The sequence below is a fragment of the Ips typographus genome, linkage group LG1 (assembly GCF_016097725.1).
Source record: "Ips typographus isolate SLU linkage group LG1, UJ_Ityp_2.0, whole genome shotgun sequence".
NCBI lineage: Eukaryota > Metazoa > Arthropoda > Insecta > Coleoptera > Curculionidae > Ips > Ips typographus.
This window is the reverse complement of record NC_138422.1, coordinates 5,662,180-5,686,248: the sequence shown is the minus strand read 5'-3', so window position 1 is coordinate 5,686,248 and position 24,069 is coordinate 5,662,180. Positions and strand designations below refer to the sequence as shown.

At 34.6% G+C, this 24,069-nt stretch overlaps 3 protein-coding genes across 6 annotated transcripts in view; 1 reads left to right on the top strand and 2 right to left on the bottom strand.

Annotated features, from left to right (window-relative positions):
• Kif19A (Kinesin family member 19A) overlaps nt 1-15,932 on the top strand; it is a 32,399-nt gene extending 16,467 nt beyond the window's left edge. Inside the window, exons 4-16 of one of the 3 annotated variants that reach the window (XM_081979150.1) lie at nt 2,790-2,939; nt 10,279-10,382; nt 10,482-10,628; nt 11,945-12,139; nt 12,196-12,300; nt 12,570-12,736; nt 12,787-12,904; nt 12,964-13,064; nt 13,121-13,242; nt 13,300-13,513; nt 13,585-13,726; nt 13,804-13,998; nt 15,711-15,932. In XM_081979150.1, coding sequence (XP_081835276.1) covers nt 2,790-2,939; nt 10,279-10,382; nt 10,482-10,628; nt 11,945-12,139; nt 12,196-12,300; nt 12,570-12,736; nt 12,787-12,904; nt 12,964-13,064; nt 13,121-13,242; nt 13,300-13,513; nt 13,585-13,726; nt 13,804-13,998; nt 15,711-15,780 — 1,830 coding nt within the window. In that variant the 3' untranslated portion in view covers nt 15,781-15,932. Of the gene's footprint in view, nt 1-2,789; nt 2,940-10,278; nt 10,383-10,481; nt 10,629-11,944; nt 12,140-12,195; nt 12,301-12,569; nt 12,737-12,786; nt 12,905-12,963; nt 13,065-13,120; nt 13,243-13,299; nt 13,514-13,584; nt 13,727-13,782; nt 13,999-15,710 lie in introns of all 3 variants that reach the window. The other 2 variants (XM_081979140.1, XM_081979131.1) reach the window with 2 other exon arrangements.
• Nucleotides 15,819-23,619, bottom strand: LOC145728714 (pH-sensitive chloride channel 2-like). Its single transcript, XM_081979161.1, has 9 exons — nt 23,403-23,619; nt 22,923-23,142; nt 22,018-22,193; nt 21,830-21,966; nt 21,619-21,771; nt 21,404-21,559; nt 16,520-16,685; nt 16,331-16,469; nt 15,819-16,277 (listed from the first exon to the last, which is right to left on the bottom strand). Exons 1-9 carry the CDS (start codon nt 23,486-23,488, stop codon nt 16,053-16,055), a joined length of 1,458 nt encoding a protein of 485 aa, XP_081835287.1. The 5' UTR covers nt 23,489-23,619; the 3' UTR covers nt 15,819-16,052.
• On the bottom strand, nt 17,803-20,669 carry LOC145727975 (uncharacterized). 2 transcript variants are annotated; one of them, XM_081977879.1, is made up of 5 exons: nt 20,117-20,668; nt 19,828-20,057; nt 19,553-19,643; nt 19,212-19,498; nt 17,803-19,058 (listed from the first exon to the last, which is right to left on the bottom strand). In XM_081977879.1, the coding sequence occupies exons 1-5, from the start codon at nt 20,242-20,244 to the stop codon at nt 18,385-18,387; spliced, it is 1,410 nt and encodes a 469-aa protein (XP_081834005.1). In that variant the 5' UTR covers nt 20,245-20,668; the 3' UTR covers nt 17,803-18,384. The 2 variants fall into 2 exon arrangements, with proteins under 2 accessions (XP_081834005.1, XP_081833998.1); XM_081977872.1 differs by having other exon boundaries at nt 19,212-19,643; nt 20,117-20,669.
• Nucleotides 23,620-24,069: the final 450 nt, after the last annotated feature.

Below are 24,069 nucleotides of genomic sequence, written 5' to 3'. Positions count from 1 at the left end.
AAAACGATATGTACCCTATGTTTTTGACTGTGATGCTTCACAAAATCTGTCTCTAAAGTTGAAATTATAACGCGTTTGAAAATAAAAGTGTATTTTGTTTGACCAAGTTCAACATGGTGAGCTTATCCAACCACTAAAAATCATAAGCCTTGATCTCAAAGATTACTGTCTAATACTACAACCGAAAAGCTGTTCTATGGATATAGATGATAATGAAACAAACCCCATAGAAATTAAATGAGGACTCAGACAAGGTTGCCTACTGCTACTACAATGGTTCAATGTGTATTCACATCTAATATTTCAAAAAGCACAAGAGAAAAAACGGAACATGTGAGCATTAGAGGGGCTATCGTAAATAACATAAGGTTTGCAGGCGATACAGCAATAATGACGGAAAAAATAGAAGACCTGCACTGCAAATCCTTTTAGATAGGAAAAGCAAAAAAATAAAACTTGAACATAAGTAAACACAAATCTATAGTAACCTTAAAACTACAATTGACAACATACAACTTACACCAAAAGGCCGCAGTTGGAGAGGGTTAACAAATACAAATACCTGGAAAAACCATAAATTTCCAATTGGAGCAAGATGAGGCTATAAAGATCGTCAGTCTTCTCGAGAAAAATGAAAATGGACTTTTATGGCCTCCAAAAACAGATGGGGAGATTCATCAGACGCCAGAGAAAAAAAGCAAGTGGATTTATTATCTTCCATACAACGTCATTAAAACAATTGAAAATATTTACCCGAGACAACAACAAAATTCAAGCCAAAATTAATAGCACAACTACCGAAGAAATTCTTGTAAATAGTGGTATTTGCCAAGGAGATTCTCTTAGCCCTTTGTTGTTCAACATCGTTATGGACGAAATAATAAAAAGCACTCGTAACCTGAAAGGGTATAAAATGGGGAACAAAGACGTCAAAATCTTATGCTATGCCGATGATGCTGTCCTGATTGCAAAAAAACGAAGATGATCTATAGTACAATTCAAGATCAGCACAACGACAAAAAGGCTAAAAATGAAGATATCTGCAGCAAAGACAATGCATGACTGCCTCAAAAACACGTATCAGATGCAAACTTGAATACCAGAGAGATGGAACAAAACAGGATAAATGGAGATGGAGAAAAACAGCACTTTGCTTACAATAAAGAATGAAGAAGAAGAAGACAATGGGGAAGTTCAAATGTTATTCGCAGCTCTTTCTATGAGTGATATACGTGATCATTCTCAAAGAAAGAGATTCCGCCGATATGAAGAGGATCCGGGAGTTGTGTCGAGCACATGATGACAATCTCACCAACGTTCGGGTAGGATCTTCATCCACTGCTGCATCTATACTACAATTCAATGTAACCCAACGCGCGACAAGGAAGTTTCAGCCAATAAGAGGGAAGAAGAAGACCAGTACTGGGCTAGACAAGTGTCATAGTTGTGGAGCGACAACACACAGACGAAATTGTCCATACCACAATGCAACTTGTGATTCTTGGAACAAATCAGGGCACATCTTACACGTGTGTCAGAGCAAGGAAAACAGTACCATGTTTGAGGAAAATTTCTGTGTGGATCCAAATGCTAGCAGACGCTATCATGATGTCTTCATTTACCGAATTCTAGTACCAATGCAAGCTGACACTATGCTCAAAAAAAGTCAACTGGATGCCAGAAATGATAGTTGTTGTGCAACATCTGGTGACATCTGTACTCAACTCTATGATTTAGAGAGGATTGGGATTGATAAACAAAAAACAAAACCTCACCATTTCCTTAAATTCTGTCTAGCTAGTATCTATCCTTGGACTTTTATAGAATGAGACAAAGTGTGGACGCATAAAAAATTTATTCTAGTGTTGCAATGTTTTCAATGGTTTTGAAGATTTCATACCAATTGCACAAAGATTCCCATTTTCTTGTGAACATTTTTTAAAATATCAAACTATACTTTATGGAGGCATAACCTGATTGATAGTTAACTTTGTAAAAGTTTTTAATCTAAGCATGAACCCGTTTGAATTTGATTTTTGTTATACCTACCAGTCACATATTAGATGTAAAGTAGAATATGATTGGGTGTATTCTTGAGAACTTATCGATTAGCAATCGCTGGACAATTTTCTTCGGATTGCACTGAATTAAATGAATTACTAAACAAGAAAGCATTACTTAAACGTTCATCGAAATTAAAATCCGATTTTTCGATTGCAAATCGATTTATTCTTATAAATGCGGCCTTTGTTGTCGCAATGACGTAAGTTGGTGGCGTTTTGTGGCATTTGTAACTTTGTCATATTTAGAAACTGTCAACACTGATTCATTAACACATATTATCTGATAAATTAAATTGTTTACTAAAAATGGCTCCCTATACCCCAGAAGATTATCGCAAAATACTAATCATTTGTGGTTTTTGTAAAGAAAATGACGGCGAGTTGGCTCGTGAGTGTTTTCGAAAACTTCCACTAGAGCGTCAACTGTATTTGAGACTGTTTTTACATGGTTGGCAAGTGCGTGAGACCATTAATATAAAACCAAAAAATTGTGGTGCACCGAGTGGTGATCGTTAAGCAGCAGCAGTTTGAAATGTTAAAATAAAATAATTTGCTATTTTGCTGATGTTTATTAAACAAAATAAATTTTTGTTATTGTACTCATCAAGTGTTTCTTACTTGCGTTTTAACCTAATGTTAAGTAGAGTCATACAATAAGTTTAAGATGATGAAATGTATAAGTGTATGACCTCTAGCAATCTTACATTAGAAATAATTATGTTGCAGGTGACAATGTCCTATATTGAACTCTACAATGAGAACATTAGAGATTTATTAAACCCATCATCAGGTTACCTCGAATTACGCGAAGACTCTAGAGGAAGGAGTGTACAAGTTTCCGGTTTGAAGGAAATATCTACCACAAGTACGGATGAGGTAAGTTTAGTACGAAACTTACCAGTAGAATTAGTTAGATTCCTGATCAATGTAAATAAGGAGCTCCAAGTCAAAACACCACACATTTTTGTTTCAACGACCGAAAAATACTCTCTTTTGTCCTTCATACAGTCCGTAAGTTGAGAGTTAAGAGAGCCGAAAGTTGAGAATTGAGGCTCAAAAATGATTCATGATGACTTTTAGTGCCTGAGATGTGTAATAGTTAGATCGTAATGTTTTTTTTAGAATATTGCCCTACATTTCTTCTGGTCACTCTGTAAATTAACGCAGCACAGCTTAACAACACAACCCTGGTGTTTAACCAATCAATAGTATATTTTTCAACAAGCATATGATAGGTATTACCCACAAAGTTGAGGTTTGTTTAACGTCATGCCTTTTGGACTTTACAATGCCCCTGAAACCTTCGGAAGGCTTATAAAAACTGTACTCCGATAACCGACCTGGAAAACTTGTCTTGTCTACTGAGATGACATTATCATCATAGGAAAAACATTTGAGAAGCACCTACAAAACACCGAAGAAATCTTCAAGAAGTTCCGGCGATCAAACTTGAAGTTAAACCCGAAGAAGAGCAGCTTTTTCCAGGAACCTAAGATATGTCATTTCGTTCTACAAATTTGAAAACTGACCCAAAGAAATCTGAAGTATTCAAAAATGGAGCAAGGAAAAGCATGAGCTAATAAGTATTTTGGGATTCTGCTGGTCTTGCATAAAAACTAAATATTGTTTCAAATATAACTGAATATACAGATAAAACTTATTCAGTTTAGGGGTCACTAGTCAAATATTTAGTTATTAGATACTTTATAAGGAGATGAAAATACCGTCTTGTCCTACCTAACTTATCAATTAGTTCAATCTGGTAAAAGTGGTAGAACCTTAAAACAGGCACAAACAATCCTTTTAGCATTTAAATAACGTGATCGTGATGAACTTGAATCCTGAATTATTTAGCAGTGTTAGGTACTAGGGAAATGATAAGGCCAATGCCAACGATGGGAAAAGCATGTTGGGAAAGGTTAAGCAGTTTTATTACAAATTTAATCTCCAAACCGATGGTATACGTTTTCGCGTGATGTCGGTTAAAATGTAATAGACTATACACTGCAGGTGGTAATTTACTTTTATCGCATTTCTCCAAACTGTAGACTATCTTGACATTATGACCTTTCCTATTGGAACTTGGCCTGGAAGCGGGTAAACCGAACACGGTTTTTTTTTTAAATCAGAAATCGGTATTAAACTTTGTTTAAAAATTTGTTTTGTGCGTGTTCGTGTGTGCTTGAATTGCTCTATTCGTTAAAGATTAGGTCTGATTAATATATTTTCCCGCCCTATTTGAATTTTAATAGCGACGGTTAAAAGAGCATGTTCTTGTACACTGTTGCGCAAAAAGCACATGCAATTTAGGTCAGTTTTGCTACTGCTTAAATAAGCATAAATATGCATATTTTACCGTAATTATATAAAAAAAATTACCTTTTATTTCTAGTGCGTACTACATTATTTCTGGGGATAATTTTAGTATTACAGATATTACGAGAGAGTAGATTCAAAAGAGCGTATGGCTGTGAGAGTAGGTAGATTACATACCAAGATGGAATGAATCCTTCTGCCGTCTCTTTTATCTTTCTGTGTAGGTTGAAGTCATCTTGTATTCTTTGTATTTGTTGTTTCTTATCTTCGTTCCAATGACTTTCTGGATTTTTTTGTAGTTATCACCACCCTCTCAACACACCATCTTCTGCCTCCGCAACATTGGTCATGACAGCCTCCATTTCTTCCCATAGTCACCCATGTTAGCTTCCTCTGCCGTCTGTGGACCTATGGTTGTCAGTTATAATTAATGTTTTGGTAACTTTGTTTTTTGATTCTTCATCTTTAAGTCTTTCGTAATCGATCTTTCGCTGTGGTACATGGGTTTTTATTGTCAAAATTCTGATTTTGATTACCTCCATCAAGAGAACATGGTCTGATAGCACATCGGGGCCCGGATAGGTGCATACTCTCTTTACCGATGTCCCATAACGTTTGTTGATGAGTATGTAATCGATCTGATTCCGCATTATGTTGTCTGGGCGATCTCCTGGAGCCTTTCACTTATATAAGCGTCTAGGTGGCAGCTTGTATGATGTGTTTGTTATTTTCATGTTTTCCTCCAGGCAGAATTGGCAAAGATGTTCGCCACGATCATTGCGTAATCCTAGTCCATAAGGTCCCACCATTGCTTCAAATCTTCCTTCTCCCACTGATGTGGGTGCATACACCGGGACGACATTGATGTTGACTGGTTTGGCGTATAGTTTAAGTAATATGATTCTGTCTGAGAAAGGGAGAACATTTGTTACAGATCTGGATAACTTTTCAGTCAGGACTATTCCTACTCGCTTTCTATGATTTCTGTCATTATTTCTTGAATAGTACATAACCCCTCCAGAAACGTGACACACTCCAGCCTGAGGCCACCACGTTTCCGCGACACCCAGAATGTCCATCTTCAGTCTCTTCATTTACTCTAGTAGGTTGGCCAGTTTTCCGCACTCATATACCATATACCAACCCTTACTTCGCCTCGTAGACTTAGTCTCTCCTTCCTGACTTCATTTAACACAGTTCCCCCAGGAGATCCGATTGGGGAACCATTTATAACTCTGGACAATATCATTGGAATCAGCTTAAAAAGTACTATCCAATGAGGCAATGATATATAGGGTATTCCATAAGAAAAACAAAAAACTAAATTAAAAAATTACAAAAAGCGACTATGCCAATGGAATCTACGTAAAAAACCTAAAGTGACCGTTTTCAGTCTTTTGTTAATTTAAGTGACAGCTAAGATTGACAGAGCCACCCTGTATATAGGAGTTTTTTTCGGATAAAATGTTGTAATAAATTTTCTTAGACAACATGTTGTAAAGCTTGAAATGGTGCTACTAGAATGTACTCTTTGTATTTGATATAATTTCAAAAAAATAAAGCGAACGCTTCAAAAATTTTTGTTTCCAAATGTCTCAGAAATTAAAAGATAAACAATTTTTGAAACACCCTTATGGGTGATAAATAATTATTTTTCGGAAATTTCCATGCACTGCATTCTTATCTTGGACACCATGTACTTTCATACTAATTTTAACTTCAATAAAACTAATTAAAACTTTTTAATTTAAAGAAATCGCAACTACAATCTAAGTTGATCGAAATAATATTAATTTGAAAATTGTCTGTAAAACAACAAATCACCCAATAGCATGTTCATCGGTCATTTAATTCAATCTATTTCTTTATATTCGTAGTATAATTAACGAAAAAGTATTAGACACTACTATTATTGGAATAACCAAAAAAAGATTAATTAAAAATGCTTTCACATAACGTAATATTCAGTTTCGCCTTTTCGAAACTTACCCTATAATTTAGGGGAAAACTAAATCAATACAGTGCTAGAACAGTCATTCTAACACATTGTTTTAAACTATAGGGTTGGAATGAAATAAACCACGTGGGTAAATCATTCACAATGTTTTTGTCACCCTGGTCAATTTTCTCTTTTGAATAGAACTTGGACTTAATAAATATTTTAATGGCTTCATGACGTGATGGAAACTATATTTTTCTGCTAACAAGGTTAATTAACGCATTTTGCTTATTGTTAATGAAGGTTTCCTTTGAAAGAATTTGCCATGTGCTAGGCATTTAAGTCAAATAAACCTAAGTGCATAATTATTAGTAATATTTCTTTTTAAGCTATTGTGACAAGTATCATTATTTACACGAGCTATACATAGAACAGAAAGAGATTTAGATATAGATTATGATATGCATTAATATCTTATACTGTGATTTGATATTTATTCAGTTCAGCTATAAATAAAACTTTATGTATAAGTGGAATGACAGATTTGCATAATCTACTTTGTTCAAATGACGTATTAACGGCGTCATATACCAGCTGAAAATCAAATAAAATTAGGATGACATTAATGTAAAGTAGTCCAATGTTGTCAAAAGGTGCAAAACCCCAAAATTTGATCAAAAGAAAGGAAAGCTTTAATTATTTTCAGATGCAATTAAAACCGATTTAAAAACGCCAGATGTGTTTAAAAAATATGAAGGGGGACAAGTTGATATTTCACTTTAGAGAGATTAGATTCATCCTCGAAAATGCTTGAGGCCTTTAGAACATTAACAAAGTTGTCAGTGAACCTAAGATTTTGCTATATAAACCAATTCAACGACCGTAAAATTAACTAGATTTTCATGCAAATTGTGGGTTTCTTTAAACCATTTGACAAAAGGTTAAGTCAGGTATTCAAGCTTAACGATACGTTACCAATAAACTGTTACTGCATAAAACTGACCCTTAAGTAACCTACAATATTTTAGCTGCTCGTTGCAATAGGAAATTTAGTGGGATGTTTCTATCGAATTTTGACTTAATCGACATGATTTTTTTTATTTAATCAAAGACAATTTTGTGATTCTAAAACTAGTGCAAGTGTCTGGTTAGATTCACCCGTAACAGGTTTTAAAGTTTAACCGCAAGTTAGCAATTGACTCAACTGCATAAAACTGTTCCTAACACGTTTCTTTAGTGGATCTCCTAATTTTTTTTTGTCAAGATACTTTTACAGGTCGGTCTAAAAGTGACCATTAATAACGTATATATTTTATATACGTAATATTTTATGGGAACCAATAAATAGAAGGTAACTGGAATAACATAGGACGACATGTTAAATTGGCAGACACATGTTTGATTACATACACGTGCTGTGGTAATTGAATGTCGTCATCGATCTACACACTTACGTATAGGTATTTTTCTATAATTGAAAATTTTGCCCTCACTCTAGTTGCCCACTAATTATGCCCTCACTAATATTTCAGGGGCATCGATTTGAATGAAGGTCAATCTTTCTAGGTAATTACGATTGACAAGCCCTTTTTGCCACTGAAAACTTTTTATTCTTTCCTACCTAATTACTTTCTATGCAAACTTAATGAACTCAATAACCTAATACCACCAGTATAATCCCCATTTACAAAGTGAATAAGGTTAAGATTTGGTGCTTCGTATTTATAGCAAGACGAATATTAAAGGGATAATTAATATTAAAAAGTTAAATGCAGTTTTAAAACTTGACCAGACATGTATGTACTATGCAGAAATAGGGTTCAAAACCAATACATGAGATTATCGGAAAAATAAATAATCTTATTAACCATTCATTAAAAATACCTTATCCACGACCGTTATATTATGAAGGTTTAATACGTCTATTTGGCGTGGATTAAAGACCTTCTAAGACATTGTCTTCTAATACTGGTATTTTTCAGCAATTGCCATTCTGCTGCACAATGAAACTTCAATATAACTTTCCGCTACCGTACTCGACTTCCTACCTCCGTGGAGCTTGAGAGTGGTAAACTATCGCCTCCAGCATTGACCAATAATGTTGCCGAAGAGCGCCTCATTCCATGTCCGGTAAAACTTTCTGAATCAGGGAGTCCAAGAAACGAGCCCACTTTTGAAAAAGTTTTCGAAATTGTGTTGACGCCTATATCTTGTGTAGTACATTTTCCATCCACATATCGCAAGAAGAATCCCCCATCAGCAGTTTTAGGTCGCAAATTCATGTATTTTCGACATATTTATACAGCATTGACTGAAAAGGCTTCTTCAACACTCGTGAAGCTTCTTGAAATGTTGTTTTCGTATACGGAATACTATTAGCAGACATTATGAGAAGCTCACCAAAATGTTAAAGGAGCTAATAGAAGCATTGCAAACAGTAGGGCTTCAGATGAATCAATTCGTCATCCTAGGCAACATTGATATTGAAATAATCGATGCCAATCGCTTGAAAGTGTGCCAGAGAGCCATCGAACGTTCAATGCTGGGTATTAGCCTTAGAGATAGAATAAGGAACGATGAAATTAGGAGAAGGATGGGAGTCTCAGACGTCATGGAAACAGTGGCAAGAAATAAATGAAGATGGATACCTAGGGAAATACAAAGAATGGTCGGGTGACCACAGATGAGGTGGAGGGGCGACATCCAGAGACACGCGGTCAAGAACTGAGGTGCTTTCCAGTGATTAAAAGTTTAGGAACAGAGTACTCCGAGGTCCAGCTTTTCAACTGTTTGTCTTTGTCTAGCACTGGAACATTCAAACTAGATTTGAACTCTATATACTTAACGGAGCAACAAGTACCAAATTATAGGGTGGTGCAGCAGGGGGCAGGGGAGGGACAACACGGAGCAGTGTAAAAGCGAAAAGTCAGCACCCAGGAACGGTCAAAAGTAATTCAATAACAGTCGGGATCTACTCCGAGCAGTTCATATGTCACTGGAAAGCAATTCTGGATCCAAACCGCCCAAGACTGACTCCACAGGAGACAACTGGAAGAGGCCTACGTTCAGGAGTGGACAAAGATAGGCTACTAGGAAGGAAGGTATTCTGCCACTTACTTTGATGTGTAATTGGAGGGCTGATAATGAATATTTTGGCGAAACAAGTGTAACAACAACTAGCTTTTTAAAATATGAAACTTTGTTATAAACAAGTTTTTTTGGTGCAGATTTGAATCTTTTTGTAGCATACTTCTACAAGTTACTTTGAGTTGTGTGATTTTGTTTTAAACTTGGTGTAATGTCTAAGTTTTGAAATAGTCACTGTTAAAAAATTTGAGCGTCTATTATTACCTATTAGAAGAAACCTGAAAACACAAATTCATCAGTTAAAAGAAAGATAAATTGAAATATAATGTTTTGGAAATTAGTTTCAATCATCCTTGTCCTATTTGGCGTGTTGTAAATACATTAAACTTGAGTTAGACTACTCTGTTTGCACGTATGGTATAATAAAGTAAGCAGCGGCTACAATAAGTAATGGAATAAAGGTCAAGAAAAATTACAACAATGCCTGAAAACAAACTGCTAACGGAAATAATCGAGACAGCTAAATTTTTCGTTATTTACACAACTGTATATCCAAAATGCCTCAGCTAAAATTAATGAGCAAAAAGGGTTTGAAATGCCGTTTTATACAGAATCGGTTGCAAAAGTTGATTTGTAAGAAAAAATACTTTTTCATGGATCCACAGGGCATTTTTGCATTCAGTTCGTTCTCTTCTTTCATTCATTGATACGTAAATAACTATTACCTTTTCATTATTGTTTTTATAGATTTTATTATTTTAAAAACGTGGACAACAACAGCAATGGTCAACTGTTTTTACATCTCCAAAAACTATTTACAATATTATCTAAAACATATTATCATTAAGTAATTATGGTTTTGTGGATTTACAGGTTATGCAATTGTTACAAAAAGGAAATAAAGCAAGAACTGTAGAACCTACAGCAATGAATCAGACGTCATCTAGAAGTCATGCTTTGCTGAGTGTAACAGTAAGGTAGTTATTAAACAGTTAATTAAATCAGTATCTAATTTACATTACAATTTTAAACAAATAAGAAACAAAGAACATATTTGATTTTCTGTTTTCATCCAGACACACAGTACCAGTAAGCACAACGGACCATTTGACAATGAGAGTGAAACAGGGTCGGCTATTTATGATCGATTTGGCCGGGTCAGAAAGAGCAAATAAAACCAAAAATAGAGGCAAAAGACTGCAAGAAGGAGCTCATATAAATAGGTAAGGTAATTATATGTATTGTAGTTTTAAGGTAAATTTGAACAGTGATCAAAGGGACCAGTAGCAAATATGGTATTGACCAAAGAATATAAATAGTTAGCTATTTAGTAACATATCTCTGATAAATCACATGAATATTATGGATAATTTAGTAAAGTTTGTTTATGATTTTTTTGGATCTACCCTAAAGTTTTGACATTTTGCCCTTGTATATTTTAGACAATAATGTTTTTTAAAGGTTATGCGACAATTCCTTTTTAATGTTTTTCCAGAAGATGTTCATCTAATATCTGTTGTTAGTTATGGTTGGTTGGGAGTTATCCAGCATAAGACAAATAATCCATATTCCTACGAATTCTCATTAGAATAACTGTCGGCTAATATACCCTGAACGTCATTAATACCTCGATCAAATAATGATAAGTAATATGGTTTAAAAAATTCTATAGACTATAGTTTTATTCCTGTGTGCTTTTGAAGGTTTCTAAATAAAAATCAAAAACTATGAAAGACCCAAAGAAACTAGCATACTCACCAGTTTAGCTCACCCGGTATACTAAAATTTAAATTTTAATTAAATCAAATTTATTTATCATTTGAGGGTCTCAGGTGCATTGATAATGTTCAATTGTAAATGTCTCGTTAAATAGTGAGTTTTATAGGACATGGTACATAAAATGTACTAGAATACCCCACAAAATTCAAAACTGAAAAAATGTATTTTTTTAAATCCTAAATTCATAATCTTAATTCATTTTGGAATACCTTGTATACATGAATTAAACAATGAAATAAATTTAAAAATCTATAATGATTTATAATTGAGTTTGTGTATGCATTCTATGCGTTGAAATAAAATAAAATGTCATTTAATACTTAAAGTAAAACCCAAATGAAACACACAAGTTTAACTTAACAAAATAGAGAGGAATAGAAAATAGTTACCTACTTAGTTTAACCTTGACTTTCTAGATAGATTCATAAATAATTGATAGGTTTCCATACAATATTCAACTTTTAATGTTATTTGGAAGTTCAATTATTAGAGAACATGTTATTTTAATATTGTGCGACTATTGATTTGTGGCGTAATTAAATCAAAAGCATTTTCCTTTACTCACCGGATAAATGTCGTACCAAACCTGCGCTATGTAATTGTAAATATTTGATATATAAAAATCGAAATTTGTTATTGATTATTTCAGTTCATTGCGATCGCAAAGACACCTTAAATGGTTCGTACGTTTAACACACAAATTTACTTGTTTTTTTTGTGAATAAAGTTTCAAATTGAAAAAATTACGATTCACTTGCAGATCTTTGCTAGCTCTTGGAAACTGTATCAATGCACTAGCAGGTGGGGCTAGATACGTCAACTATAGAGATTCTAAACTCACTAGACTGCTGAAGGACGCCCTTAGTGGTAACTGCAAAACTGTAATGATTGCCCACGTTAGCCCTTCATCCAGTCAGAAAGATGAATCTAGAAATACTCTTATATACGCCGATAGGTAAGTAGTAATTGGTTTTAAAGCAAGCTTTCTAACTACCTTTGTTTTTTGTAAAGGGCCAATAATATATCTACGAAGGTGGAGCGAAATGTTTTGGACGTATCCTACCAAGTAACCCAATATCAGACTGTGGTCAATGAGTTAAGAGCTGAAATTTCCAGGTATGCTAATAATATGAAAGTAGTTGATTTACAAGCTCTTGGAAAAAGTAGGCTAATCCATTAACAGCAGAAAAAAATGTAATTACAAGTTTTATAATACAGGATGACCCAAACGTTGATTAGTTTCATCATTTTAACATAAGCCTATCAATTGTGTTAACTTAGAACTTTGGTAGCCATCCTTACAGATAACGGTGTTAGTTATCGGGGATTAATGGATTGACCTACTTTTTTGTAACACTGTTAAGCTAATCAATCTTTGTGCATAGACTGCAAAACAAAATGAAGGAAGAACGCCCTAGATCAGCAGATCTGAATATGAACTCAGAAGAGCGCGGCGCTGAGGTAAGAAACCTGCGCGAGCAAATAGTGGACACCTTCAAAACTCAAATGAAGCTGAGACGTAAACTAATGGAAATTGATGCTCATCTCTTAGGTTAGATTAGTTCTCCTGTAAATACAACGAATGTAATGTGTTAATTTCAGGATTGGGTATGGAAGCTGAACGGCAACATTTAATAATCTCACATTGGGAGTCAAGAAACAATAAGTTGTATAAAAACAGCATAAATGCTAGCAGAGCCAGAACGCAGCAAAGCATCCGGTTGGTTCACTATTTTCAGTAGTATATGTGCAATCTAAAAGTTTTTTTTCTGGTTTCAGTAGAAGAAAGTTAACTTCAGCTGAAGGATTCAGATCGGCAGGAAATGAAGCAGACATCCTACCAGATGCTGACATGGATGATGGTGAAGGAGAAACAGCTAGTAAATAATTTATATTTGTGTGAATTGTTGGATGTACAAAATATGGAATTTTTCAGTTGAACAAGCTTGGGGGGAACTAGCTGACATTGAAAGAGAACAGGAAAGATGGGCAGAATTAAGAGGGCATATAGAGCAAAAATTGGAAGCTTGCAGGCAAAGAGGAATTATGCTTGAAGATGTAGGTTTGCTCATTTTTGATCAGTAATTTACTCTAATTTAACGATTTTAACTCTAGAAATTGCCTTCTCTGCTATCTTCAGACGATGAAAGAGAGATCCTTGCTTTAATCTGTCGAGTTCACGAATTGGAGGCCGATAAAATGGCTTTGCAATCTGAAAGATTAGTCAGGCAACATGAGCTCAAACGTAGAGACTTGTTGATTATTAGATATGACAGACAGCGGCAGCTATGCGAAGAAATAATTACTAGGCAAAGACAGCTTATTGAAGGTAGTATCTTCTTTAAAAGTTTTGGAATTTATGATCCATTTTTGCCTATATCCAATTATATGAATTTGCAGAAGTAAAAATCAAACTACCGCCAGATCTACAAGAACTGTACCAAATGTACCAACAAGAAATTCATGCCGCAACATACACTGACTTCAATCCGCCTTCCACCACAGGTGTTACCCCCGATAAACTTCCACCGATAAGCAAAATGTAATTTCTTTCATATTTAGCCAAATTAATTCCTTCATTATTACCAATTATCACAGATACAGCGACCCATTGTTTAGACCATCACTGATGTCAGATCCCAGCGTCTCGCCACCCTCATCATCAGAGAGTGTAGGGGACGACAACGGACAAAGAGACTCGAGCATCGACAGAGTGATGGGTCATCCAGTTACCAGAGGAGTAGCAACCAAGTTACCCCCTTTACCTCCCAGTCCACCGGTAAGATACTCGGGAAGACCGAAAGATTCTGCCAGGTAAGTTTATGTTTTCAAAATAAGGCGAAAGTTTTGTAGCTGCCAAAGCTTTTATAACTACATAATAATACAGCTTAAATTAGTACATAAAGCAATACCAAAAGGCCCCAAATTGGTTTACCTACTTGAGTGATGGTCTCTCAACTATTGCTTTAAATGGAAATTTTTTATTTGGAGCTCTGTGAGTCAACTCAAACAATTACAGGAATGTCGTATTCACTAAACCTGGACATATCCTTAAGAAAAAATAAATAAAACAGAAATTTTCTGCAGCCCTTTCATTTTTTAAGTCTTTTTCATAAGTGAATTTCTTCGATGCATCTTTTGTACTCGTTAATAACCTCATTACGCTAACCTTGATGACTGTACCGATTACTGGGGTGTACATGGTAATTGATAATAATAAGGGTGTGACAATATTAACTGCTGATATCATCTCAGTTGGAAGGACCAGTCGTTCTCACATTAACTCAACGTATTCCCATCAGGTATTTTGCTTATGGTGGAATCCCAGTGTCATGGTCCTGTCCTAACAATTTTATAAACACAATTGCCCTACCTTTGAAGAATTCCTCTCTTGCCTCGAAGACAATAAATACCTTTAGAGCATTCAATTTAACCACATGGTATGCCTCTTAATATCCAGAAATGCTTGACTGTAAAGAAACTTGTATACATATACAAGTCATACCTGACTGCTGTTCCTTAGTGCTTGAAGTTCCTTTTGCACTTCAGAAGAGAGAGAGAGGATTATTAAGTCATGATGTCTTGATGGCTATTAGAGCAACTGGTGATTATATGGAACTTATATTGGAACCAAAGAGCCAGCATAAAGTTCAATATTGTGGAACAGAAGTAATGTCATTACTGTACAGCGTGGATTTTGACAGGGATGTATTCTCTGTTCTCTGATCAACTTATACTCGGAGGAAATATTTACCGAAGCTTTACAAATCACCGACCACAGAATCCTGCTTAACGGAGAATGAAACAATAATATTCGATTCGCGGACGACACTGTAGTATTTGCCGACAGTCTAATTGTGTTCCAAGAGTAGATGAACAGGATAAACGATGCTAGTGAACTATATGTTCTAAAAATGAAATAAGTAAGCAGGACAGCTTCTTTAGCTTCTTGCTGCTTGCGATTAGGACTTTTGTTTTTCACGTTTTTCGTGTTTTTTATTATCCCTGTTTCTGTGCTGTCTTCCTTCTTCCATAAGTTCCAAGATACAGTTTGTCTTCCATTGTTGTCTTTTTACTATCCTATCCGGTCGACCGAGGTTCTTCTTCTGTGACAGACGTTATTGCTGTTTTTATTTTATTCCACAGGACTTTAAGTTTCCTGTTAGGCCCTCTTTTGCTTGTTGGACTACGTTGTCTTGCTTGAGTTTCCTCATGTCAGCAATGTTATAGGGTCTTTTTTTGCCTATTTTATTTAGTCGAAGTTTAGACACATAGATTTTCTGAGCAGATATATAAAAGCAAAGTGCAGTTTGTAATACATACATTATATTTTTATTCACCCTGTGTACATAATATTGAAATCTATAAAAACAACAACTTCAGAGGTGATCATACTTGTGGCTGTTTGACTATACTCTCCAGCCAAAAAAAAAAAGTTTTACAAGATTTACAGCTTTTACTAATAATAAATTAATAAAGCTTTTAAACTTTGACAACTCACAACCGTACTTATGATTTTTTTACAGTACTTTGCGAAAAGCCATCAGTGAAGACAGAATTATGGACACTCCCGGATCTTCACCTAGTAAGGATTAACCGTAAAACCTGTTGGTGACAATGTTTTAAGGTACAAATTAAGCGAGCATCAAGTATTTTTATTACATAATGATAATTTATAATAATTGTACACTTTGTAACTATTGCTAAGAATTCTTAATAAAGTGTGTATAAACCGCTTTGCAACATAATTGAGTTTAATTCATCAGTTCCTACTGTTTCTGTTCGACTAACAAATTATTAATACTGGAAGTTCCTACTGCTATAATACAGTCAATTAAGATCTATTGTTCCTTTAATTTATAAATGCCCTACAAGGCATAAACAAAGCTCCAATAAAACAGATTATAAATCACAAAAGCTATGGGGAAAACCATTCTGGCCTTTCTGTCTATCCAGATCGCTACTTCGTGGGGAGTCATCTCAGCCCAAGTTTGCTGTGATGGAGTTGGAGTTGGAGGACCACCTTCAGGAGGATTGCTGTCACCATTAACAGGAACATTCAACGTTGGGACGTTGAGAGAATTTGAAGAACCCTGCTCAACAAGCAATAAGTACTTAATTTTGCTTTAGAATTCAGTTAACTTACCGCCAAATACGTTCCGGCGTGTTTAGAATCCAAACTGGAAAACGACTCTGATTTTCTCAAATCTTTGCGTGCAAGTCGAGGAGATAGAGCACCTTTTATAATGTATTTGCTGCTTGGCTTTGCTAATTCAAGTTTTTTCCTGGAAAAATTGTTTTAAACAATGTCACGATTACTAGTGAAACAACTTACTTTCTTCTCCAGATTACGTTCACAAAAGCAAACTCCGCCAATGAACAGAAAATAAAGGTTGCTCCTCCAAAGAACCATATTTCACTAGCTTTAACGTATGATACTTTAGGCAGGTTTTTCATTAAGTTGCCGTTTAACGTTATAAATGATAACATAGTTGAAGTTCCTACAAGAGAAAAAGGTTTAGAAGTTTGTGGAGAAACTGATGATATACAGTTTTTGACCCAGTTACTAAATTAGAACCAACTGGTAACTTCGATTGTTTATGGGCTTAATAAGTCGATGAATTAAAACAAAGTCCACAATTGAACATGTTGCGCAATAATTTATCATCTTCACTGCTCTAAACAAGAAAACGGGTTTTTTAAATAAAGTAATTCATTGAGTGCGGGAATCAGTACTTTTCCGCACTCATTTTATTTTTTCAAAAATATACATTTAAATCAAAAAACAATAATTGTATATTTAATTTGTCAATTAAGAATACACTTTTACTCATCTTTGCGAACAGAGACTTTCATTGGTTTGGGATTGATAAACAAAACCTCACCATTTTTAGAGACTTTCAATATTAGTAACTTTAATATTAATTTTCGTTCAATTTTATGAAAATTGATACTCCTAGGACAAGTTTTGTACCTATCACATGCGGAAAGCGTCTCTAAACAGCTTGCAACTGTAGTCGCGTGCGGGAAAGTACCACTTTCCGCACCTGTTAGGTAAATAACTATTCCTGATTACAAATTAATATACTTTGGTTACGTTGGTCACTTTTTTCCACACGTTGATTGACTGATTTTTTCGTCAATATGACAACTTTTGAAAGTTTTAACGTTAGAATGACAATTGTGACAGATTTTGACCATTATTTTATTGTCGAACCAGATAATTTTTGGCAGCGTTGCCAAACCGTGCACACTCACCTCAAACAGACTGTTCCCAATAGACACAACTACGTTGAAAAAACGTTGTACTTAAACCCGACCTATCGTTGATTTTAAAAGATCTGACAACGTTGAAATAAAATAAAAATGTTAGGGCTCGAATCAGCTAAGAAAAGGCCACGGCCGTCATCAAACGATGATGTCACGATCTCTGTACGTCTCGCTTTAAATATTGCTGCCTTCGTTACTTTCCAAGTTGATGCAGCGAGTCAATGGCGTGCTATTCTCTGCTCAGTGAAATGAAATTTAATTAACGTAAATAGGTGTAGTTTTTGCTTTTTCATTTCATAAATTGTATTAAAACAGGATAGGTAAGTAGGTTTTATAAAACAAACCAAATACATATACATACATAATATTGACGCTTTGAGAACAAAATTGGCCTAGGTCTCTGGTCCCATTTCTTTAAATATTAATTTAAAAAATAAACAAGAAAACAAGCAAAGGGTAAATTAAAAAAACATACAGTGTGTTTCGGTTAAAAAGATCTGTGCAAATTATTTTTCTGCTGTAGCTGCAGGGTGATGATTGATGAAGAATATTAAATACCAATTAGTTTAAATCCAAATTATATAACTTAACTTAGGGCAATGTTAACCACAAAAAAACATTGTCTTGGGGCAATTAATCAATTATTGGAAGATAAAAATAGGCAGCTGGTTTCTTTTTTCAATTATTCTTAATTTGAAGGTCCTACAGTGCAGCTAGACCTTGAAAATGAAGTCTCAAAGTAACTTTCAGCTTGCCTTTGCATCGTTTTTGATATACAGGGTTTCATGAAGAAGAGGTAATATTTAAAATTTGTTATCTTTGTTAAATTTAATAATCATATATTTTTATAAATTTGATAATTTTGTTTATTTATAAATACATATACATATACAAATTACGAATTCATAACATAAAACAAAAATCCAAAACTTAGTCTAGGAGTGAGCATCCTAATTCTTCTTCGGATAAACTGGCATCACATTCATCATCATCACCAGAATCTTCATCGCTATCATCAGATGAACCAGTGTTAACAGTAAAAATAAGCTGGTCCACTGTATCATCAAAAATATGCTCTTTTTTTATGAGCTCCTCTTCATACTTTTTTACATGCTGGCAAATGTCAAACCACTCTTTTTCAGACACCTCTTGAAATTTTTGTTTTGTTAAAGCTTCGGTATCAGACAATTTAAAAGTGGTATTATGAGCTGCTACCCAATTTTTAACCAAAGCCCAAATTTTTTCTATTGGGTTTAATTCTGGATGGTAGGGTGGTAAACGCAACACAAGATGCCCATGTTGTTCTAACAGCCTATCTAAGTTATATTGTGGAGGAAATCTAAATTTATTTTCTTGTATGATTTGATACAGCTCTGGCTTTGTTAAATGAGGATCTGCTGGGATTCCTTTTTCCACTAGCCAACTTAACATATCTCCTTTTTTAGTAGCCGTTGTAATATTTTTGTTAACAGTAACATTGTGGTAGGCTGCATTGTCTATAATAAGGACTGAGCGGTCAGGTAAATTAGGAAGCAATTGCTTTTTTACCCAAGTCATGAAATTCTCATGGTTCATATCATCATGATAATCTCCTGTTTTTAAACCTAAAAAAAAAAAAAAAAATCATAGTACAAACATTATGTGTCTTATATGATGTGTAAAATGTGGTTAAACTTATTAATTACTTGTTATATAAACTTATTTTATTTAAGCAGGAGGAAGTACTTAAGTAGGTTTGAGGTGTACATAAATATTACCTGACTTAAATATAAGCAATCCATTTTCAATAAATCCTTTTTCTCCACCTGTGTGCACTATTATAAGGCGTTGTCCTTTAGAAATTGGTTTTTGTAAGCCTTTAAAACTTTCATCATACCATCCTTTGTCATGAATATGACTACTGTGAATGTATGTCTCATCTGTATATACAATATTGCGACCTTCTGAGCGGTATTGCACCAATTTTTTTAAAAAATTTATTCGTTTTAAGCGAATGTCATATGATTCACACAAGAATTTTCTTTTGTCTGGTGTCTTCTGCCACCTACAAAAGATAAAGTTATTTTGATGTACATGATTGCCAAGATGTAAAACATACTTAAATCCAATGTTCTTAAGCAATCGCCCTAAGCTGCTTACACTAATGGATTCAGTCAAGATTTGCTGGTCAATAATTTTTTGCAAAATACCTGTAAAGATAAAAAATAATCCCATTTTAGTCTAAATTTTGTTGTTTTAAATTTTCAATTAACACATTATCAAGGTTTATACATATAGCAAACTAGGCTTACATTTAATTGTAAAAAACATGGTAAGTTCTGCTAGAAAAACTCTGAAGACTCTGTAGGTATACCTAATGTATTATAAACTTACCTTTTAATGTTGGAAGTTTTTTCTCAAGAATATAGAAATCATAAATAATTTCTCTGATTCTTTTGATTTCATCAGGTTTGATGTTATCCAATTTTAATTTTTTAATCTGTCCCTTCTTTGTAGGAGTGTGAAATGATGAGCTTGGCCCTCCCCATTCAACATGTAGTGCTTCTCTAGATATCTTCTGCACAGTAGATCTAGACACCCCTGTAGCTGCTATAGTTCTCTCTCTAAAATGATATTTATTATATTATTCAACGTTTTCGTCGTTTTTAATCAAAGACAATACCTGTAGTTATTCAAAGGAATGGAAACTCCTTCTGCCTCCTTCTTCATAAATTCTAAGACGTTACTTACAATTTCACGCCCTTGGCTGTGTATCACAACACCTTTCTTCCCAATCTTTTTTGGAGACATTATGACAAATTAACGATTTTTACTTATAACACGTGAACTCAAACTGCGACCATCAACAATACAACCAAAACACCAGACTAAAACGGAAACTAACCTAACCTAATTTTTAAACTCAACCTGTCCGCCACTACATTTTTTTAAACTTGGCAACATCGTTTAGAGTGCCGGCTAGTAAAAGCATGTAAAAGGGTCCATCTGTCCCTGGCCGCACCCGCATTTGTTTTAATTGTGCCCAAGTAAAAAACCGTACTACGTTGCCAAGTGGCTTTTTGACCGCTTAAGAATTTATTTTCGGGAATATTTTAATAGGACGCCTCTGATTATATCTAATGCGACGGCAACTGTAGAAGGAGAAAGAAATAGTTTTAAAAACTGCGTCATTGATGATGCGGTGGCCTTTTCTCATCTGAATCGAGCTCTACTTGAGTCAACGTTGAATTAAAAAGTTTTGAAATTGCGAAATATTCACTCAGTTGCTTCAAAGACACATGAGAGTCTCCTTCACAAAACACAAAATATTTAGGTTCATTTCTTTCTGTGTCAATTTACCACACAACCTTTTGAGTGAAATATTTTAAAAGTAGTATAACTTGGTCCTCGATTCAATGGATCCGCCAGAAAACAAAGTAAAACTGACATTGCTGAACACGTAGCAAGATTAAAATGCAAATCTTATATATGAGAACGGAGGGACAATAGATGGACAAGGAAAGAGACCGAATGGCGACCAAGAGAATGCAGCAGAAACCCAGGAAGACCAAAGACTAGGTGGAAGGACAATATCCAGAAAGTAGTGGGACTGGAATGGAAGAGCAAAACAGCTGACAGAACCGGATGGAGACAGCTTGAAGAGGCGTACCTATGTTCAAAGATGGACCGAAACACGCTGAGAATTATGATGCCGATGATGATGACGATGATGATGATGATGATGATGATAACTTGTTCCAATGACAATAACATCTGCTAATTTAAACTATGCTTCGGGCTGCAGATACATACATTACATTACTTTGAGAAAATCCATAAGTAAAATAATCTACAGTCAAGAAAATTGACCATATTCAGGGAAACCCTGTATTGAAGACAAAACTTATAACCATCAGAATATTATTCTCATTTACATACTTTAGCCCAAAACTACTAAACTATTCTTTACCTAAAACAGTTCTGGCAGGTGCTGCATCTGCTTGTATCCAAAATGACACCCATGACATGACCACTAAGAAGATGGAAGGTAGGAAATATTCCAGAATGTAGTAGCCAGCTTCTCTTCTCAAGTTGAATTTAAATATTAAGGTACTGTAAGCTTCACCTAAAACACGTGTAATTTTTTCAATCAATTATTATACTTTAATGGGTTTGCCCCATTACCCCAGCCACTAGTCGATGGGGTGCTAATGGAAGTGGTTGCATATTCTACGGCTATAGTGCCTAAAGAAAACTCGGTGAGTTGTAGTGAGTCTGATATAATGTACGGTTCTTCTTTAGACCACTTAAGTTCCAGGTTTGATTCGTTGTAAGCCCCTAAAAATGTTGCAGACCATTTTAGTAAATAAACAACAATTTTACCTTAACAACGTACAACTAGCCCAAATTAACTGGCATGTCTGATGATCAAAAGGAAACTTCCTTAAATCCATCGTACAGTAAAACGACGTTGTCATTCGATATGAGTAAGTTACATCTCCTAACGGAGTAATTTTAACAAAAACGTCTTTCCTAAAAGAAAGTTTGTTACTAGTTGTACAGTAAATGGTTTTTAGATATTACTTATCCAATCCCATTAAACTGGATTCTTTCTCGTTCCTTATAAATAGATGAGGAACCCATATTTTGTTCTTGACCGTGTCCTGTCCTACGATACTGCCTCTGTTTGGAGACAGTTCGGCAAAATTTAATCTATAGTCTCTGAAGTGGATTTGGACTAGCAAATGTGTTTTAAATTGCTGAAAACAAAACAAGAATCAATGTTATGCCGGTTTCGAGAAATTTGAATTTAAACTTTGAGCAAAGAACAACAGCTGGTGTCATTACTAACTTAAAATTATTGCATAGTGCTCATTCGATTTTGATTAACGCCAATTTGACCGTGAAAAGCTATAGTCTATGTATAATAATTAACTTTTTCACTACTAACATGATAAACATATAATTATTGACCGATTAGTAACTTGAGAAATTAGTTTTCTCTACCTTAATGGTCATTGTTGACCTAGGTCAACAATAGAGTCTCATCTCTAGTTCTACACCATTTCTAACTGTAATTCAGAAAGAGTCAAACACGACAAAAAAAGGAATTATTATTGACCTAGGTAAATAATAATGTCAATGTCCATTAAGACATCTGACATATGAAATATACTTGTCTTGACAGAGACAGATAAATTAGGTTGTCTCTTTATATTGTTGTTATCTTAAATTTTTTAATTTTCAATAAAAGGACCATCAAAAATATTGTTAATAGTGGAAAAAATGCTATATTATCCACGGTTTAGATAGCTTTTATTGGCCTTACGTTTTAAAAACTTGACCTAGGGTCAATAAAAGTTTCTGTCTAAACCTTGGTGAATAATATACTATTTTAAATTCCTAGTGTGTGAGAAACTAAATATAAGATAATTAATAATCACAGTTACCATATTCGCTCAATGATTGGAAAACCAAATAAAACTTACTCGATTATCGACACTTTCGATATGTTGAACATCTATTTGAAAAGTGACCTGCAGAGGTAAATCACTGGGTGGTCTGGCAACATGGTCATATCTGCAACTGTCTGTAAGTTTTAGCAGAAATTCTTCCTGAGTTAGATTGTCCATGTTGCTCGGTAATGCGGGACAAGTGTCTACAGAAGCATTTCTTCTCACTCTTAGATGTGGAGTATGAGATATTGATCTAAAATTAGTTTTTACCCTAAATTCATTCCATGATCCCTATAAAGTCCTATTTCGATGGCGTCAAAGCGATAAATCGTACCGTTTTGCAAAACAATTTTACTAAAATAATGCATATTGGTATTGCATTTTTTTGTCAATATTTGTTCTTGCTCCTGTCGCTAGATCTATCATTATGCGTCTTTTAACCAGAAGAAACAATATTGACACCATCGATTTACTTACTCTATTCTAATCAAGTAGCACAAAAAAAAATCGTACCTGATATCACAGTGTATATTCGGGAACCACATTGCACAACAAACTAAAGTTAAAACTATTGTATACATGCTTGCAGTGAAGCTCATTTTTCACACTTTCCAATGCCCGAAATAGTACGACAAAATTATTTTTTTGGTGCTGGAACCACCGCGACGACAAGTGGTACATACATGCTTAAAATCCACTAACGATATAAAGACGCACTTACGGAATGAGCAAATAAATTCCTGACTCAACGCGAATTATATACGTTTATGTACACACAAGATTATAAAAATGGTGGTAAAATCATTCTATGAATTTTTAATCTATTTGGTTTTTTGTTTGCACATACAAACACCATAGGTACCGAGCGTTAGGTTTGGTTATTAACTTTTTCAAACAGAGGCCTCATAAAACTGAGAATAATATCGTAATTTTATTGCTATAGAAATTACTACCTGGTTGGTATTCAGTAATAACTTTGAGAGACAAACATTTTAATTTTTCGGTTCACTTTCTGCAGGTTCATAAATTGCTTTAGGTTATCGTTTTTTGTTTATATTAATACGGTTCCCAAGTAACAAGTTGGAAGTGATGCAGAGACTAGGGAAAGAGGTGTTCGGTCCAGGATATTTTCAAAATACGCCGATATGTCCACATTTCGAAGGATTCCATTCTTTGGCCC

What these genes read in the sequence shown, in the direction of transcription:
- LOC145728714 (XM_081979161.1), bottom strand. Translation starts at nt 23,488, where the DNA reads ATGAGCTTCACTGCAAGCATGTATACAATAGTTTTAACTTTAGTTTGT. An exon ending in AGTTTAATGGGATTGGATAA is followed by an intron (nt 21,967 to 22,017) that starts GTAATATCTAAA and finishes ACTTTCTTTTAG; the next exon opens with GAAAGACGTTTTTGTTAAAA. An exon ending in ACCTGCCAGAACTGTTTTAG is followed by an intron (nt 16,686 to 21,403) that starts GTAAAGAATAGT and finishes TTTCTCTTGTAG; the next exon opens with GAACTTCAACTATGTTATCA.
- LOC145727975 (XM_081977872.1), bottom strand. Translation starts at nt 20,244, where the DNA reads ATGTCTCCAAAAAAGATTGGGAAGAAAGGTGTTGTGATACACAGCCAA. An exon ending in AAAACTTCCAACATTAAAAG is followed by an intron (nt 19,644 to 19,827) that starts GTAAGTTTATAA and finishes TTATCTTTACAG; the next exon opens with GTATTTTGCAAAAAATTATT. An exon ending in ATTGCTTATATTTAAGTCAG is followed by an intron (nt 19,059 to 19,211) that starts GTAATATTTATG and finishes TTTTTTTTTTAG; the next exon opens with GTTTAAAAACAGGAGATTAT.